Source organism: Nasonia vitripennis, unplaced genomic scaffold, assembly GCF_009193385.2.
Source record: "Nasonia vitripennis strain AsymCx unplaced genomic scaffold, Nvit_psr_1.1 unplaced0251, whole genome shotgun sequence".
Taxonomy (NCBI): domain Eukaryota; kingdom Metazoa; phylum Arthropoda; class Insecta; order Hymenoptera; family Pteromalidae; genus Nasonia; species Nasonia vitripennis.
The window spans coordinates 895,188-911,684 of record NW_022280030.1 but is presented as its reverse complement, the minus strand read 5'-3'; the positions used below and the strand labels follow the sequence as shown (position 1 = coordinate 911,684).

Below are 16,497 nucleotides of genomic sequence, written 5' to 3'. Positions count from 1 at the left end.
GTTTCACCTACAAATACCACAGCTAATTTATCACATTTAGCTGTGCTATCTACGTTCATAATGATTAGAATGGCGTGTCAAATACAATATAATTTATTCACTATTAAATTCAAAGTTGTTGTTTTTCCAACGATTTTGTTCTTTCATTTCGACTTCGTGCATCATTTTTTATGATTCAGCGTAAATGTTTACTTGTCGAAAAAAGCTATCTAATTTTTTTAATAGCATTAAAGAACATGACACATTAGTTTGTAATTGTGATTGCGAGGCGATTTCATTATCAATGATTTATAGTTGCTCATATCTTCTGGCTTCGTTTTCGTCTGGATGTAAGTTATAAACATTGTGGTAAATTTGACCCCTTATTCAAATAACTTGAGGGCCTTTTCCAAAAAGAGTGTCAAATCTAGTTCCAAAACGTGCGAAGACAAGTGCATTATTATATTGACTAATATTATTTAAAAAGTGTTTACTTACGTCATTATTTCCAGAAGATAATTCTTTTAAACGTTAAGAATAAGTGATATTTTTTAGATAATACAACGGTTTCTCTTGTGACGAGACACGAGTCTCGCACATATAAATATACATGAGGACGGCCGTGATAAACGTAAACATGCGCAACGAGCGAATACATACGACGTGAAATGGGCGCGCGCGCGCAACATTCACAAGGCGAGTCCGCACGAAGCGAAGCGAGCGCGCGCGCGCAACAACCGCAAGGCGAGTCCGCACAAGTGCGAAGTGCGACAGCCGACGAACAGCTTAGCAACGACGCGCCAGGTGGCGCGAGCGGCGTACGCGCTCAGACGCATTCGCACCGCACGCCTTTTTAAGGCGGACAGCGCAACACGGTAAGGAGTTTTACTCGAGCTCCACTCCAGGTATCATCGTGCGCACACGTTACTACAGGGAACAGCAAGAGATAGATCTGCGCTGACGAAGTCGTCTCGTGAGCACACGTGACGATTTGGTAGACGAACCGAAACCCGTATCTCCGAACCCCGAAACTCCGAATTGCCGTCGTGAGCACACGAGGCAACCCGGAACACCCGAGCGACATCGAGCCTCGTCTACGTGAGCACACGTGACGATACCCGGTGCCACCGTAAAAATCCTGACCAACAAAGCCAACCTTACGCCGACATCTCACGACTCGCTTTACCTCTGTGCACACACAGGATAAAGAGAGGAACGAGACGAGCGACGAAGATTTGTGAAGCCGTGCGCACACGACTTCATAAATCCGAGGGATAACCTCAAAATCCCGTTACACTATCCTGGCCGCTACTGTGCGCACACAGGGCGGTAGAGATTGTTGTTACGCAAGTCACCCTGATCGGTGTAGCCGTGCGCACACGACTCCACCGTACCGAATGAAATCCTAACCTTCAAACCCATCCCCGATCCGCCATACCGTCACCGTACCGAAACACCGTAGCCGTAACCACCGACGCATTGTTGTAGCGAAGTCGCGTAGATATTTTCGTAAATTGTTAACAGCGCTAGTTTAAACAATTCCATTTGTAAATATTCTTAACCAAGCGCATAATTGATTTCTGTTTCAGACGGGATTTAACAACTGATTCCCAATTACTATTATCTACTTAAGGAAATATATTTTGATAACATTAAAAACATAAGAACAGACTCTTTTATTGCCCCTTTCCCCAATCCAGATCCTGGAACCGACTGACTGTCCAACATCCTGGGGAAAGTTGAACCGTTACACTCTATTAAAACAATTAGAAAACTTCTTATTACTCAATTTTTCAAATTTAAAATGTTTAGCATTACAAAATTCACATATTTTACTCATCTACCTAAACCAATCTCCATAATTTCTGATTCATCGAAATCGAAATCGAACATGGCATCCATTTTGTTATTGAAAGTTCATTGAAATTTTTAATAGCGTAACCTTTTAATTTTTTGTGGTTATTATTATATTCTTATCACTTTTTAATTTTCTTCAGAGCTATAAATAGATATATCTCATCAACCGAGCGACGTTAGGAGCGAGGTGACCCTGCTAGTAATTATTATTAAAATAATTTTAGATCGAACTAATTATCATTTCAATTTCGTCAAACTATTAATTTGAGCTCATTTGGGCTATTCGTTCCTTTGGAATTTTACGGTCAGTGAATTATGAACTCCCTACTATACGTAGGTATTATAGATGTACATAAAAGGTCGAAAACCATTAAAATGAAGGTAATTATGTCTAAGAATAGTAACAAAAATTTGGTTTATTTATATGAGTATTTATAAATTTTTAATAAAAAATTTTGATTTTAATTTCAAAGGTGGTGTGCCCCCTTAAACTTTAGTCACGGTATCGTTTGTTTAATTTCGCAATTCAATTTTTTTCCATTACCGATTAAATTTGATTTTTAGGCACGACCGCGACACGGAAGTGCCTTATAGTTTTGTCATCGAAGAATGTGTGAGATGCGATATCTCACGCAATTTTCGACCGATCGGGCTGAAATTTTGGGAGGAGTCTCCTCTCGCACAGACCTAAAAATTAATTTTTTTATCTAGATTATCTACGTTTTTTTTTGTAAATGCGGGCACAATTTATTCAATTTTAGCGTGTTTTTTAGTTAAAATTTTGGTGTTACAGGATTATCTCTGAAAGACTTTAATCAATCAGGCTAAAAATTTGTGTGCGAACTCCTCTCATAATAGTAAGGTGCCAAATTTATTTTGGGCTTGATCCTGCACAAATGCGCAGAATGCCGTCACCTCCAAAAATCGCTAAAAACGGTTTTTTGGTTTTTTAACTCGAATTCCAAGCATTCTACAAAATAAAAGTTCTATGAAAAAGTTGTAGATTTTTGAAAAATATAACTTTTTCCTGTTGACATCAAATCATGAAAATTCTTATAACTCGAGTAAAGAGCCCAAAATCGTTTTTTAACAGCTAAAAATCCAATTATTGGCCATAAACCTTTGCAGCTTTAGGTTTTGCATGAAAATATTAAATGTAAAAGTTGTAGATATTTTTAAAACACAACTTATTACCAAGGCAAATATATTTTGTAAATGCTTTGATGCAAAACAAAGCCTCAATAACAATTTTTGATAGAAATAGTTTAATAAGGATCTAGATGCGACGCACCCACAGGCCCCAAGTTTTGTAGGGATATCTCCTTATCATTATAAGCTTATAGTTAAATTATAAACATTATTCCGTACATGTATATAAATAAGACAACATAAACGTAATTGTATAAACTCGCAATAAGCGCATGAAATTTGACAACAGATTATTGATATTTTTTAAATTGAATCAGCACAATTTACTTTCAAAATTTGAGTATATGGTACTGAACTAGAAAACGTAAACTTAATAATAACGAAAATAACTCAGATTGAAGAAAGGCTCTGAGAAGCCTGACACGTCCCTCTAAACTAAGGCTATACACTAAACAATCAATTTTATAAATTATGCCCTACTACTAAATCAAATCTTGGCTGGAGTAATTAATAAAAATCTTCTATTTTGTTCCATGGAATCCACTTGAAAATATTACCCCTTGCTGCAACTGCTTGCCATTATGTTCAATTTTTCACCTAAAAACAAGGATAAAATTAAAATCAAAAAATAATCTCTTCAATGTAAATAATATTCTAAGTCAAACCATTTATGTACTAAATGCATGGTTGTACATACGTATAACCTGCATCTTAGAAACACTGCATCTGCAAAAATAAAAATTATATCAATCGCGTGAAATGTATTTAAATTATATCGAACATATTGTACTTTAAAGTTACACTCTAACGAAGATCCAGTGTTATCGATGATCAGACATGAGACCAGTGCCCTTAATTATACTGCCCCCTCCAGCAAGAGTCTTGATAAAGCTTTTTTCCAACTCCAAGATTGCGATGCTTCAGATACCAACGTCAATAATATCTTCAGTTATACTCTGGTGCATGTAGTAGACTGCCATGCCAATGAATGCAGCATTGCTCGTACACCTAGACACACAAGAAAATATATTACAAAGATTTCTAACGAATAATTATTGATAGATTGAGTCCACTGATCTTTTAGAATAACAACTTAAAATGTTTTTCAGTCACATAGTTTATATCTACAAACAGAAAACTAGCAATATATTAATAATCACTGTTAAAGTACCCGTAAGCAAGAAAAAATATCTATTTAAAAAACTGATAACATGCACACTGCATTTCAAATTAAAACTTATTAAAGATATGTTATCAATTAAACATACAGTACAAGTCATTGTAATATTTTGAATATTACCATGTCCGATAGTATAAACCTATCTCGAGAGCCATATTAAAGTGATTAAAGTATGCAATAACATCAATCAATAATCCCAGCAAGCATGAATCCATCTCCAAGATCATCTAGACGTGGTTCAAGCAGCCAGCAACGCCAACCAGGACAGCCAGGAAGTTCAAATATAGCTTGAGGGTTGTCTCCGGGTGGTTAGATCATCCAGGAACACCAAGCAGCATGACCAGATAACATTGAAATACCCAGAGACGCCTATCAGCATCACTACAGGGAGAGTAAATCTAGCTCCATGGTCATCTTGATATCTTGATGTCCTTGAAATGGCCAGTACCGCCAGGTGCTACACTACCCAGACAGTGCGAATCAGCTCCAGGATAGAGCATGCATGGTCCAATTGGCAGCGATAATTAGTAAATTATCACTGTCCTCTGACACCAATGCCACATAGCCAGTAGGAGACATCACAATTACAACACTGATTCAACTCTAAAAACAGATCACACAATCACATCGTCACTGATTTCACTGGACATGACACAATAAATATCTGTTTTAAAGAGGATGAATACAAGAACACAGCAATACCTTTTGTAGATCTGTGTAATAGTGAATCGTCACTTAGGCAGCATCTCACAAAAAATATATCAGCACAGCAGTAGAATCAGCAGGAACAGCAGGCAGGAGTAGTCACAAAAACAAAAGATAACCTCCATGCAAAAAGTCAAGTTTCTTTCTGGAGTTACGTATCTTCCCATATTGAAGCCTTCTTCGGTGGACTGACACTCACACATCGCATCGTCAGAACCATTCCGGGTGCATCACTTCTAAATATGTTTTGCACCGTCTTACAAAGCAAGAACCGCAAGCAGCCGATCCACGAGCGAGATCGCGGTGAGCAGAGGCTGCTTTAAAACACATACAGGCACCATAACAGCACTTTTGATTTTTGAACTACTTATAGCACTGCTGCATCGCGTCGTTGTCGTCGTTTTGCACTACGCACTCACTTATAATATCGCCGAAAAGTTAAACCGAGCAACACATTGCGGTTAGCGGAGGCCGGGAGGCTGTTTCAAAACGTCAAAACACACGGCATCAGACGGCTGCGTGGACATATCAGCAGCCGGTCGCCAGATCGATGCACACAATGTATGCGCAGTAGTCAAGCTCGTTTCGACAGAGCCAACGAACAGTTGTACGACTTTTTGTTTAAATGATAATATGACCAATACTTTTTCTGTTCAAATTGCGCAAAACTGAGACATAGTTGCTGTTTGGTAATAAATCTATCTTTGTGCAAAATTCATAACTTTAGGAGCGGAATGGAATCTAATATAATTTAAATTTTTGAATTCAAGTTCTATAGAAAGATAATTATTTTATAAAAAAAATTGTTCTTCTACTGATGCTTTTTTTTTAATAAATAGGTAACAGTGCAAATGTAAAATACAAACGTTAAATAAGTATTATTTTTCCTCTCCATATTAATAGTATTAAAATTTAAAATAGGCAAAAGTGGGAGGATAACCATGGTTGTGAATAAACTTCTCTCAAACAACAATTATATAAAAATAACCGGCAACTTTTCGTCCCTGGTGGGGACCTCCTCAAGCCTTTATTAACAGAAAATACAATAATGTACATCAGTCGTAATATAATATAAAATACACTGGGATGTCAGTTACTTAACAAAACAATAAAAAACTAGTCATACCATATTAAATAAATAAACAAAAATATTGCACAGGAGACGAATAAGTCTCACTCGTCATACATGTTATCAGTCGGCTGTCGCATAAGAAACACAAGTATGTACAGAGTCTGCGCGTATATTCGCTATGTTTGTGTATAGTTCCTATAGATATGCGTACATGTATGCGTGAATAAGTGAGCTCGGGTAACATCGAGCTTCTCCGCCGTACAGACTCTGTACATACTTGTGTTTCTTATGCGACAGCCGACTGAGAACATGTATGACGAGTGAGACTTATTCGTCTCCTGTGCAATATTTTTGTTTATTTATTTAATATAGTATGACAAGTTTTTTATTGTTTTGTTAAGCAACTGACATCCAAGTGTATTTTATATTATATTATGACTGATGTACATTATTTTATTTTCTGTTAATAAAGGCTTGAGAAGGTCCCCACCAGGGACGAAACGTTGAAGGTTATTTTTATATAATTGTTGTTTGAGAGAAGTTTATTCACAACCAGGGTTATCCTCCCACTTTTGCCTATTTTAAATTTTAATACAAACGTTAAATATATAGCGAGCGCGTAACGCGAGCGTCGGTGGACATAGCGAGCGCGAAGCGCGAGCGTCAGCGGTCGTGCCTCAAACGCAAAACGCGAAGCATTTTGCGTGCCTTGCATCGCATCGCGATGCAAGGCTGCAAGCCACCGCGGCCGCAAGGCCCGCTAGTTTTTACTAACAATTAAAATATACATGGGGCATTTCGCACCAACTCAGACAAAGCTTTACCCAAAAATCATTTTCAGCAATAAATTTTTTAAAAGCATACAAACGAGTGGCATTTTTTCAAATTTTGGCATCTGACGAAGCTGTGACATAATTCTTTGCAACTTAGCTGGTAAGTCTTTATTGAAATTGTTTTAAATAAAATTTAATAAAACACGCGTTAACTTGTATTATTAAACATTTTATTTACAAATATTTTTTTGATGAGTTACCCTTGTATAATACGCTTTTTTCAAATTCCATGTCGCTTAATTTATTCATTTTTGGCATGTTTAGCAATGTCGCACACGAAAATAAACGTTCGACAGCTGCTGACGAAGGCAAAACGGTATTGAACTTGATAAACTTTTTTTACTGTAGAAAATTTGGCTCTTATAGTAAATTTGAACTGTAGAAAATTTAACTCTTCTAGTAAATTTGAACTAGTAAGTATTTCCAGAAACTTAAATAATTCAGTTTTGTCTTCATTTTTAGGGCGGTAGAAAACACAGAATTAACAATAGGCTCTCCAAAATAAAAAAAAAATTGTTCTTTGTTTCGGACGTGATGGAGGTGGCGCAGTCGCTTTAGGCTCTACAAATTTTTTTCACAAGCTCTTTTACTCTATTTTGTGACGACTGATCTAAACAGTGTAACCAAGTCAGTTTAAATCTGAGATGAGTAAAAGCTTCGTTTGCTGCTAGTTCGCCACGATCCTTGATGTTAAAAAAGTCATGGAAACGTTTTTCCAGAGCCTAAATTAATCCTTCCAAAAGTGGTCGAGAAGTATCAATACTAGTTTCTTCGCACTCGACTAATAGACGTCACTTTCTTCTTAGATTCAATAAGCTTGGTAATACGTATTCGAAGTGGCAATTAGAATACCCAATATATCTAAAGTACAAACTAACGGTTTTATAATATCTCAATATTTTTTTAAATAATGAAAATCATTCGCAATTAAGATGGAGTATATCTGAAGAAGCACATGACTTTCAAACTCCATTAACTTGTCTTCTACACTATACATTTGTTCAAGAGCATCATATAAAGAATTCCAACCCGTTGCAATGGGCTTTTTTAAACGTTTTTCAAAATACTTCATTAATTTTTCTCTTTTTTGAGGGGATTGTAGACAGCTCCATATCTCTTGACACTTTGTAAGCAAATTACTATGAGCATTTTTTAAATCATATTCTTCTTTCATCAGCTTCTTCTATAATCTTATTACTGTCAGTGGTGGCCAGTAAATTGAGAGTATGACTTGATAATTTTGGATTATTTGCGAAGATATCCACATTTATCGCATCATCAAGATGATCAATATTTTTTGGGTAAATCTAATAATTTTTGGGTAAAGCTTTGTGTCAGTTGTCTCGGAATGCCCAATATATCTTTCAATTGTTAGTTGAAAACAACATCAAATTTTAATCGTTAATTGAACAAAATTCATTTAATAACTAAATTTTAATCGTTAATTAGAAAGATTGTATCTTACGAATAAATTTAAATCGATCATTGAAAAAATTTTAATTAACGATTAAATTTTACTTGTCAATTGGAAGAATTTTAATTAACGATTAAATTTTAATCGTCAATTAGAAAATTTCTAATTAACTTTTAATTTTTTATTTTTGAATTAAATTAAATTTTAAATTTTAATTTTTTAATTATCAATGGTCTAATTACTATTTCTGCAACGTTGACGCATATGCTCATGTTCTGACGAAAATTTGGACGAGACGATTGCACACGAAAATGAAAACGATTTTCCTGCTACACTCGCGATCGCTCACTTTTCAGAAATTTTGATTATTCGAAGTTTTTCCTTGACTAAATTATCACAAAACTTTTCTACTCGAGCTATTGGCCATTTTTACATCGTCGAACTTAGATTCGTGCTCGGTTAACCGAGATTTCGAACAAAGAAAATGCTGTGCCGGTACTCTCCACAGCAGACTCCGTTCTCGTGGAGACGCAGTCCACGTCGAAGTCCACGTCGAACGTATTACTTCGAACTGAGAAACTGGCTCGTATTTACAACACTTTTTGTGGTCAACAAAAGTCCAGCAAAGACTCAGCGCGCAGTGAAAGCGTGCTGGGCCCATAACCTGTTGACACTATAACGTACTCTGACCATGCATGCTAGGGTGGAAATAATATGTACATAGGATTTCACCATGAATCACTATTTATTAACCCATTAAAGCCCATGCTCAGACTGGTTGAGATAGCGACAAACAAACTGTGCTATCCTTTGCATAAGTGAAAAATAAAATATACGTATTTTTTCTTATGTCATTTGCAATTCTTTATAACAAATTATTTAAACAAATTACAAAAAAATTTATAATTTTCAAAATCTGAATGCGGGAATCGATTCTGGAGGTAAAATCGAGACGAAAACCTATATAACACTTTTTTGTCAGAGTTCAATTTGTTAGTGTAATGTAGGAATAAACAATTGCATGTTGGGGAGAAAAAGTGACCATGTAAAGTCCCAAGCAAAATCTATCTGGAATAGCAAAAAACAAACTGTGCCATCCTTTGCATAGCTGAAAAATAAAATATACGTATTTTTTCTTATGTCATTTGCAATTGTTTATAACAAATTATTTAAACAAATTACAAAAAAATTCATAATTTTCAAAATCTGAATGCGGAAATCGATTCTAGGGGTAAAATTGAGACGAAAACTCATACAACACTTTTCTGTCAGAGGCCAATTAGTTATTGTAATGTAGGAAGAAACATTCGGCCTCCTGAGAGTGTTTCAAAAAATCGTATAGAATGAAGCTAATTATTGTATTTATCCATCAATATTCACATGAATTATTGTAAATATGTTCGGTGGGATTGAATTATTGTTCATTGCCGTGTCCTACTTTATGACTTTTGCAAACAGGTATAGAACATTTCTCACAATACCATTCCGTTCTTGTCCGACATGTTGAAATTCCACATTTCCTAAGACTTCCATGTTTCATCACGTGTTCTTGGGATGAAGGTTCACTCTGTTTCTGTCGTTTGGGGGGACGATAACTTGTTAATATAATATTCACAAACATCTTGAACAATATCTTTGGAACCTTCAACTAAATCAGAATCTTCAACTAAATCTGGTAGATCTCTAATTCTCCGTTTCGGCATTATCAGTGACGTTACCAATGTAGAACAAAATAAAATCTAAAAGTTTTCCGAAATTATTATTTCAAAGAATAGATCCAATGTATGAATGTTTTCAACCGTTAGCCCGCCACTCAAACGTGATCTCTAACACGGAAGGATTTGCGAAATGAAATAAACTTATCCAATTACAGTATAAGATCTCAAAATTTATCAGTAAAAAATACTGATATGATTCCACATACCATGCAAGAGAATGAAAACACTTATTTGTCAATAGTTTATTTCTACATAAAGATAACAAATTGAACTCTGACAAAAAAGTGTTATATAGGTTTTCGTCTCAATTTTACCTCCAGAATCGATTCCCGCATTCAGATTTTGAAAATTATGAATTTTTTTGTAATTTGTTTAAATAATTTGTTATAAACAATTGCAAATGACATAAGAAAAAATACGTATATTTTATTTTTCACTTATGCAAAGGAAAGCACAGTTTGTTTGTCGCTATCTCAACCAGTCTTAGCATGGGCTTTAATGGGTTAATAACACCTCAAGCTAATTATGATAAGGTAATCCGTATGACGAAGTAATTGAACAGACAAGCTAAGACGCGTGTTAATCGCTCGAGTGCACAAGGCGAAGTGAGCGCCGCCCCGACGCAGCGACGTTGGCACTGGCCGTCTTACGGCATAGAGAGAGGAGCGTTAAGGGGTCAAGCCTGGGTTAAATCCTGCAAACAAAAAGATATTCTTCTTACCAAAAAATTGATATATAAATATATAAATATATAAAATATACACCATTTTTATGGAAAAAAAAACATGTATATACCTTGTAAAATCAACTATTGTTGCTAGCAATGTTTAATTGATATTTTTTAGATAACAACATTTTTTGCTAACTATATTGAATTCATATTTTTTAGAAATTTCTCGATCAGTCTGAGAAGACATGTTTAAGGTAATTTTAAGCCCAGATAGAGTAAAGAAGACGGTCCGGATCTTTTAGAAAGCCGTGGCAAGTAACTAAAAACACTTATTTATATAGTGAAATGTCATAAATTTTGGTCAATGATTTTACAAGGTATATACATGTTTTTTTCGATAAAAATGGTGTATATTTTATATATTTTCGATGAAATTTTTTTTTTAAATTACATTAAATAAAAAAATGTTTGGTAAGAAGAATCTTTTTAGATATCTTTTTGTTTTCTTGCAGGATTTAACCCAGGCTTGACCCCTTAAGCCGCGTAGCTCTGCATTGGGTCTACCGTCCTCTAATAAGCAGATATGCTCGTTCATACCCAACACTATAAATATAAAAATGTCAAGTAAATGTTTTTTTTTTTTTGCTATACGCGCTAAGATAAAACCAAAGTTAAAATCAGCTTTCCCAAAAAATATCCAAATGCGTATAGCAAAAAAAAACATTTACTTGACATTTTTATATTTATAGATTTTACTACTTTTTCTTGCCAAGGTTTTTGTTTTTGAAAAAAAATTTTTTTTAGGTAGATTTTACATCTTTTACGAAGCATATTCTCCTTAAAATCTTAATCTATTCGATAGACAATAAGCTACTATTGCTTTAGACATTGATCCCATCGCGCATATAATCGTATAGCATTATTATATGTACATAATATATAATAACACAATCACGTGTCACCGAGTAGCAGACGAATGTCGGTAAAATAGATTATAACTGCTGTAACCACTAGCGTATAAAATATCTCACCGGAAGTCTCGTAACCAGAGGAGGCAAAATATCGGGAGAAGAAACTCTGACGAAAAGAAATTCACCGAGCAAATTTTCAACTTGCAATATTAAGTTAATAACGAAATATTTTCAAATGATTCTTTTTAAAGATGAAAGACTAGGTTAATATATTACAAATATATACCAACAGATTGCGCATACGCGCAATACTAATGATTTAAATGGAATCGAGATTTTTTATGGAGGTTAGAAAACCCAGTTTTAAAGTATATGGGGTCGCCCTGTCCTGAACAGCAGTTCGTCCTTTCTTCCGCTATCGCGCCCCTTGATGCTTTACATTTTTAAGAACATATATTTGATACTATCTTTTAAATTTTATTCATACTTGCATAACAAACCCTTTTGTACATGAATATGCCTAAATATTTATGCCTTATGATAACGACGATATAAATCTTAACCGAGCCAACGCGTGAAGCAATCAAAACGCGCAAAATAAACAATATAATCAGAGTTGAACTCCCCCCCCCCCCCGCACAGTGGGTAGAAATCCAAAAAAAGTGATCAAAATTCGTGCTACACGCGAATTTGGACTGAAAAAAAACTAATTAAGTAATTTTTTCTTTTTGTAATGTAGTTTTCTAAACTTTTTTCCTTTTTCCGCAACCTGTTGTAGGAAAAAAGTTACATGAACGGCGAAAAGAACTTATTTCTAAAATTCTACAGACTCGCATATCCTGCTGTTTATGGCTATCATTGTTGCGACCTGTGGTTTTATGACACACACACACACACACACACACACACACACATATATATATATATATATATATATATACTTATATATATATATATATATATATATGTATATATGTATATATATTATTTGTAATTATTCATAATTATTTCTCGATTGGAAACCCGTTTATTAAAGTCTTAAAGCATATAATTCTATTAAAACCCCGCGCGCATTCACGCTTTTTGACTCGGCCGAGAGTCATAGACACTGCAGGACAAACACACACACATGCATGGCATCCACTGCTATGCGGCTAACCTCTCACCCGCGTCGCGTCGCGTATTCGCAACTAAGTTATTGACAACAAAGTGCGGTGATTGTTGTTCGTACCCGTAGTCCAAATCTTTGTTGTGATATTTTCTACACTGCTGGCAACTTCTCAAGTATTTTTTTTAGTAAACTGCAAAGGAGTAAAAAGTGAGAGCCCGGCACTATCTCCCAGTGTAAACCTGTTGCTGCTATCAGATAATTCTTTCATTTTACATAATATTTTGTTAATTCTTCTGAGTAGCAAAAGAGCTTGTTGCTTTGTGTTTAAGCCAGCTTCTATTTATTTCAGCTTATTGGAGATACTATGTATCTAGAGGACAGTTTCGTGCGTATATGCTGAATTTGTTCGGGCAAGAGTTATCATCGTGGGTCTGATCATTTATTTAATTGACACCCCAAAAAACTACACTAGTTTCTAATATTCATTCGCAATGTTTCATTTGTTATATTTTAATTTGTACCACAAACGCAAAATGTCATGTGATAATTGCCCTTATTTTACTATTCTTGAGTAAAGTTAAAAAAATTTTATACTGTTCCATTATACGTTGAGATTAGTAAATAATTCTTCGTTGATTCTCATGTGATATTAGTACAACAATTTCTTTAATTATACTCTGATTACTCAGTGCACCACGCCATTTTAAATTGAATAAAGCTTTAATTGGAAATTGACGTTAGAAATGTATGCTAAGCACAAAATCAATTATACTTATCTTCTATTACAAAAAACAGGCGATCTCTATGTATCATTTATAACCAGTGACGTGATTCTATAAAAATAATCACATGTCAGTATAAGATCTGTTCAAAGGTAATATACTGAATATTTGATATTATGGTTTAATATGCACTATAGTGAATTATGCATCTAATTTTTACACAAAAGTATTAAACATTGTGTAGAAACAGTCTACCATAACAGTTTTTACTCAACTGTGTTGGTTCGCAATTACGCAGTGGACCCTATGGCTGTGGCGGCTCAAAAAAATCATATGCGTACTAATATGTGAAAGATAAATCTATTTGTTAAAATAACAACCATTTGATTTATTGTTTAGCTTTCAAACAATCTTACATATAAATATTCAGCTCTGTAGCTCTGAAAGTTTTTGAGAAACACCGAAAACAAATTGTAAAACAAGTACACGGAGTTGATCAAGAATATTGTTTTTGAAGTTACTTGAAACCTATCACAGTTGGAGGACTGAAATTTTTCATGTAAGCTTGTTTCAATTTAATAAAACAAGAAATCAAGTGGTTTTTATCTTAACTAATGGATATATGGTTTTCATATCAGTACTCATGTGATTTTTTAAGCCGCCACAGTCATAGAGTCCACTGCGAAAGTGTGAACCAAAGGAGTTGAGTAAAAATTGTTATAGTAGCACGTTTCTACACAATTTGTAAAATATTTGTATAAAAATTAGATGCATAGTTCATTTTAAATAAATTTTTTATTAAAAAAAAACTTTCGAAATGTACATTTAGTAAATACGTAGAACGATTCAAAATCGTCTGAAACGCATAAAAAATATGGTTCTACAAGTACAATTTTTCCCATGGAATTTAAAATATTTTCAGCTGTGGGACTTAGTCGGATTTTGCGAATCTTTCAAAATTAAAAATTATTTAAACTTTTGGGAACTATCTAGAACGATCAAAAATTGTCTGAAACGCATAAAAAACACGGTCTAAAGAGTTATTTTTTTCCTACCAAACTTTGAATTTTTTCAGCTGCGGAACTTAGTTAATTCACGTACTTAGTCAGATGAGATCTCACCTGAGATTTACCAATAGGGACGTTGAAAGAAAATGTGAAATAACTCTTTATCAATGAATTAATACAACATGTTATGCTAATTCTAATGCTATTAAAGAAATCACAAGTATTAATGATGAAATATTATCAGTGGAAAGTAGTCAAATTTATAGGATTGCAATTCTTATACAAATACGAAAAAAAATGTGTCTAATAGCGACACCAAACTTGTTTTTTTTTTCATTAATTATTGGATCACCAACGCTTTTAAATGTATAGTATGTTATAAATAATTATTTCGTACAAAGATATTTACAATTAAGAAAAAAAGTTTTGTAAAATAAATCTGTACATAAAGTATAGAACAAAATCGTTATTTTATTATTATACTATCACAATTAGATTTTCTAACAATCTAATATTCATTACGATAATTATTAAGATAATTATAATTTTTAATTATGAAAAAATAGTAAATAAATATTATTAATGTTTGGATTCATGTTATTTTGCAAATTCGCGTATTTTGACACGTTTTTTCACGTGTAATATTGTAAAATTTTTACATGCAAGATTTTGCATATTCACGTGTTTTGTTACATATCTTTTTACGTGTTTTATCATATGTTTTTTTACGTATTTTATTATATGCATAATTACGTGTTAAATTATATATCAAATCGGTTTGAAATAATCATATGATTTACCATATGATTATATTTGCAATTTGATATTTGATAGAATACATGTTTATACATGTAATAAAACACGTAATAAAACATGTGATTAGACATGTGATTAGATATGTGATTTACCATATGTATATTTTTAGTAGGGCTTTGTATGCCTATTTTAGAAAAAATACACCGCATTTGAATGCATAATCTAATTCATAAGTGACCATAAATGATATACATTGCGGAAAATGAAAAAAATGACATACCTGACAAATTAAAACAACATCTTCTAAATCATGAATAACGTCCTGCAGTAGTTTTGATCCACTATTAACCTCACGTTCAAAATAACGATATAACGGATCCTTGATATTATCGACAGTTCTTTTTAAAATAACCAAATTTTTTGGTAATAGCTGCAGCCATGTTGAAGCCGAATTGTATAAAGTTTTCATCCAGGACGGCCGACCATCCGATTCTGCTTCTTTACAAGTATCTAAAGACTCTTCATTGCAATACGCTAATTCATCTTCATCTTCCAGTTGTTGCATTTTTAGTAATTTAGAAACTAAATTTGTTCCTCTTGTTGTTAAAAGAACTTTTTCAGCATTATTAGGTAACCCAAGCCAAGATGGTGTTTGTTTATCAGATAAAGACTCAATCCATTTTAAGAAGTGATCTCGTCTCGTTCCATCGGGCATAGTTATATGGCGTTGATTTCCTAAAGTCCCATCAACGTTAGCAACTAGAGCAAAATCTGCTTCAAAAGATCTTGATGTAAAAAGTTTTCGAAGAAAAGACGTTAACAAACGCTGATCAAAATCATTATCTATTTTTCCACCATAAATGCACTGTGACATGAGCGTTATTAAGGCGTCCCAAGGTACCTTAAAAAATAAAATATATTAAATTTTTATATTATATCGTATTTTTATATTTTATCGTATCTAAGTATGCATATTTAAATCAAAGTGGGTAAAGTTGATCTAAGTAAATCTTTAGACACACACGCTCGCACAGGCAATGCTTTGTGAAATCAGTAGCAGTAAAATTTAATTTTTTTGCTTTGTGCTTGCGTGTTGAATTTTTCAAATCCTAGCCAAAATTGATATGCTAGTCCAGTATACATCTAAAAGAACACAAAAAAAAATGCAGACTTTTAGGCACCCCCAGTTTTAAGTTATGGCCATACTAAAAATTGAAATTTTATAAATTTTTATTTTTCTGACAACTAAAATGGCTTATAACTTAAAATAGAAGCATTTTACATTATGTGCACAAGTTCTTTTCAGTACACTCATAGCATGCTATGAGAAGAATGAAAAACAATGAAAACGACTTGTACACACAACCCTATAGCCCATGAATAACATATAGCAATACAACTTATTTTGTTTAA

The 16,497-nt window shown here is 33.7% G+C and overlaps 1 protein-coding gene and 1 long non-coding RNA gene across 9 annotated transcripts in view; both read right to left on the bottom strand.

Annotated features, from left to right (window-relative positions):
• Positions 1-16,497, bottom strand: part of LOC100116365 (dynein heavy chain, cytoplasmic) — a 631,875-nt gene that overhangs the window by 60,556 nt on the left and 554,822 nt on the right. For all 8 annotated transcript variants that reach the window (XR_004228365.2, XR_004228366.2, XM_031933441.2 and 5 more), the window contains one exon: positions 15,365-15,985. Coding sequence is in view for 6 of the 8 variants with exons in the window: in XM_031933441.2 (XP_031789301.2) it covers positions 15,365-15,985 (621 nt within the window). In the remaining 2 variants the exon portion in view is untranslated. The remainder of the gene's footprint in view (positions 1-15,364; positions 15,986-16,497) is intronic.
• LOC103316008 lies at positions 2,164-4,022 on the bottom strand. The gene is made up of 3 exons (XR_512168.4): positions 3,787-4,022; positions 3,651-3,711; positions 2,164-3,582 (listed from the first exon to the last, which is right to left on the bottom strand). It is a non-coding gene; the product is annotated as an uncharacterized LOC103316008 (long non-coding RNA).